Raw genomic sequence first — 1,572 nt, 5'->3', positions numbered from 1 at the left:
TGCTGGTCAGATCCCAGTCCCAAATCTCCACGGACAACCGCCTGTCTTTGTCCGCCTCTTTCAGTTGGCTGGAAGAGAGGAAAAGAAAAAGGGATGGTTTTATTCTGGAAGCCATGGCTACACCGCTGCACCCCTCCACTTGTGGATGCCAAGCGAAGGGGTGCTCTTCAGTGAGCGTCCAGCTGGCTGCTATTTAATTTCCTGACCACATCCATTTCAAATGGAGAATGCAGAGCTCCTGCCCCGAAAGGCTCGGCTTTGACTGGGGTCAGGGCAGAGGTTTGAGCGTTTCTGAGCCACACTTACAGGGCCGACAAGAATTATTTCCCAGTTGAACCAGCTTAGTGTCTCCGCATAAGTAAATCACAGCAAACAGAATCACTTTAATTCTTAGGGGTGAGAAAAATTAGTTTACAAGTGCAAATGTTTCTGTTGTACTTACAATTTAAATGTCTCATTCCACTCAGGATTCAGGGAGCATTTGATAGTTTTGGTCTTCTGTTTGCTTTCGTTTTTGGGGTCAGGGATTAGTTTAAGCTTCACGTAGGGATCTGACAAGCCATTAGGATCCATAGGAACTAGGTTTTTAGCATCTCTTACTGGGGAAGAAAAAAAGGATTAAATTCAGTATTCAAACTATAAAAACACCCAACAATTGGCAACTTCCCTGCGTGCCAAGAGTAAGTGTGAAAATAGTGATTAAAAACAGAATTAAAACTGAGTAAGTGCAGACACGGCCGTTATCGATGCACAGCGAATACAGCTCTAACAGACAAGGGAGGCTGAAGGAGCAACCCAAGAGTTTCACTTTCTGACAGGACAATTCGTTGTTTGCTCTCAGTTTTAAACAGCTCAAAGCTGTTTTGTGTCCTCTGGCACCTTGGTAAGCAGAATTGCACTGAATTTGCACTGATTTGCAAATCTTTTTTGGGAGAGGCAGGAGCGCGGGGACGGTGCTTTCCGTGGAGAGTGGAAATCGCAACAGCTGTGAGCAGGGGAGAGGCAGCAGAAAGCACCAGCACAGCGGCCGGACCCAGCGCTGAGCTCTCCTTTTGGGTCCCCTTGGGCTTGGCTCGGCCCCGAGGGACCAGGGTGGGGAGGGACACCCGCAGGGAGCGGCATGGCTGCCGGGCTCAGCAGCATCACCCCAGCTCCGGGAGCTGGAGTGTCTCCTTGGGGAGCAGGAGAGAACGGGGAGTAAACCTGCAGGCAACCTCAGCTGCTTGTAATCGGATTGCAGCTTCAACAAATTAAATACAACCGGGCTGCTCTAAGTCCCGTTCCCTAGATTAAGTGCGAAAGGGTCTGTCTGCTGGGAGAAGGGTCTTATCTTCCCTTCAGCCCGAGCAAAGATACCAGAGATGGAACGTCCGATGGGATATGATGGAGCACAGCCGTAACCAGGGGGAAAGCTGCTTGCGAGAAAGTCCAGAGCAGAAACTCCCCTCCCTGCACTGCAGCCAGCAGACACGGCTGGGCTGGGTGCTCTTGCAGGCTCTCCTGCCCGAACCACCCAGGCCCGAGCAGGCAGCACTGCCCGGGCAGCGCTGGGGGCTTCCCCCCTGCCCAAGC

At 51.5% G+C, this 1,572-nt stretch overlaps 1 protein-coding gene across 1 annotated transcript in view; it reads right to left on the bottom strand.

The window, feature by feature from the left end:
• LOC104134542 (protein kinase C beta type) overlaps window positions 1–1,572 on the bottom strand; it is a 78,316-nt gene that overhangs the window by 44,112 nt on the left and 32,632 nt on the right. Inside the window, exons 4-5 of the mRNA XM_035903548.1 lie at window positions 443–599; window positions 1–68 (exon numbers count right to left, since the gene is read on the bottom strand). The exon at window positions 1–68 is cut by the window's left edge and continues 97 nt beyond it. Of these exons, the coding sequence (XP_035759441.1) occupies window positions 1–68; window positions 443–599 (225 nt within the window). The remainder of the gene's footprint in view (window positions 69–442; window positions 600–1,572) is intronic.

The sequence above is a fragment of the Egretta garzetta genome, unplaced genomic scaffold, assembly GCF_000687185.1.
Source record: "Egretta garzetta isolate BGI_Z169 unplaced genomic scaffold, ASM68718v1 scaffold71, whole genome shotgun sequence".
Classification (NCBI taxonomy): domain Eukaryota; kingdom Metazoa; phylum Chordata; class Aves; order Pelecaniformes; family Ardeidae; genus Egretta; species Egretta garzetta.
The sequence above is the reverse complement of the archived record's forward strand: the minus strand, read 5'-3'. Positions and strand labels throughout refer to the sequence as shown.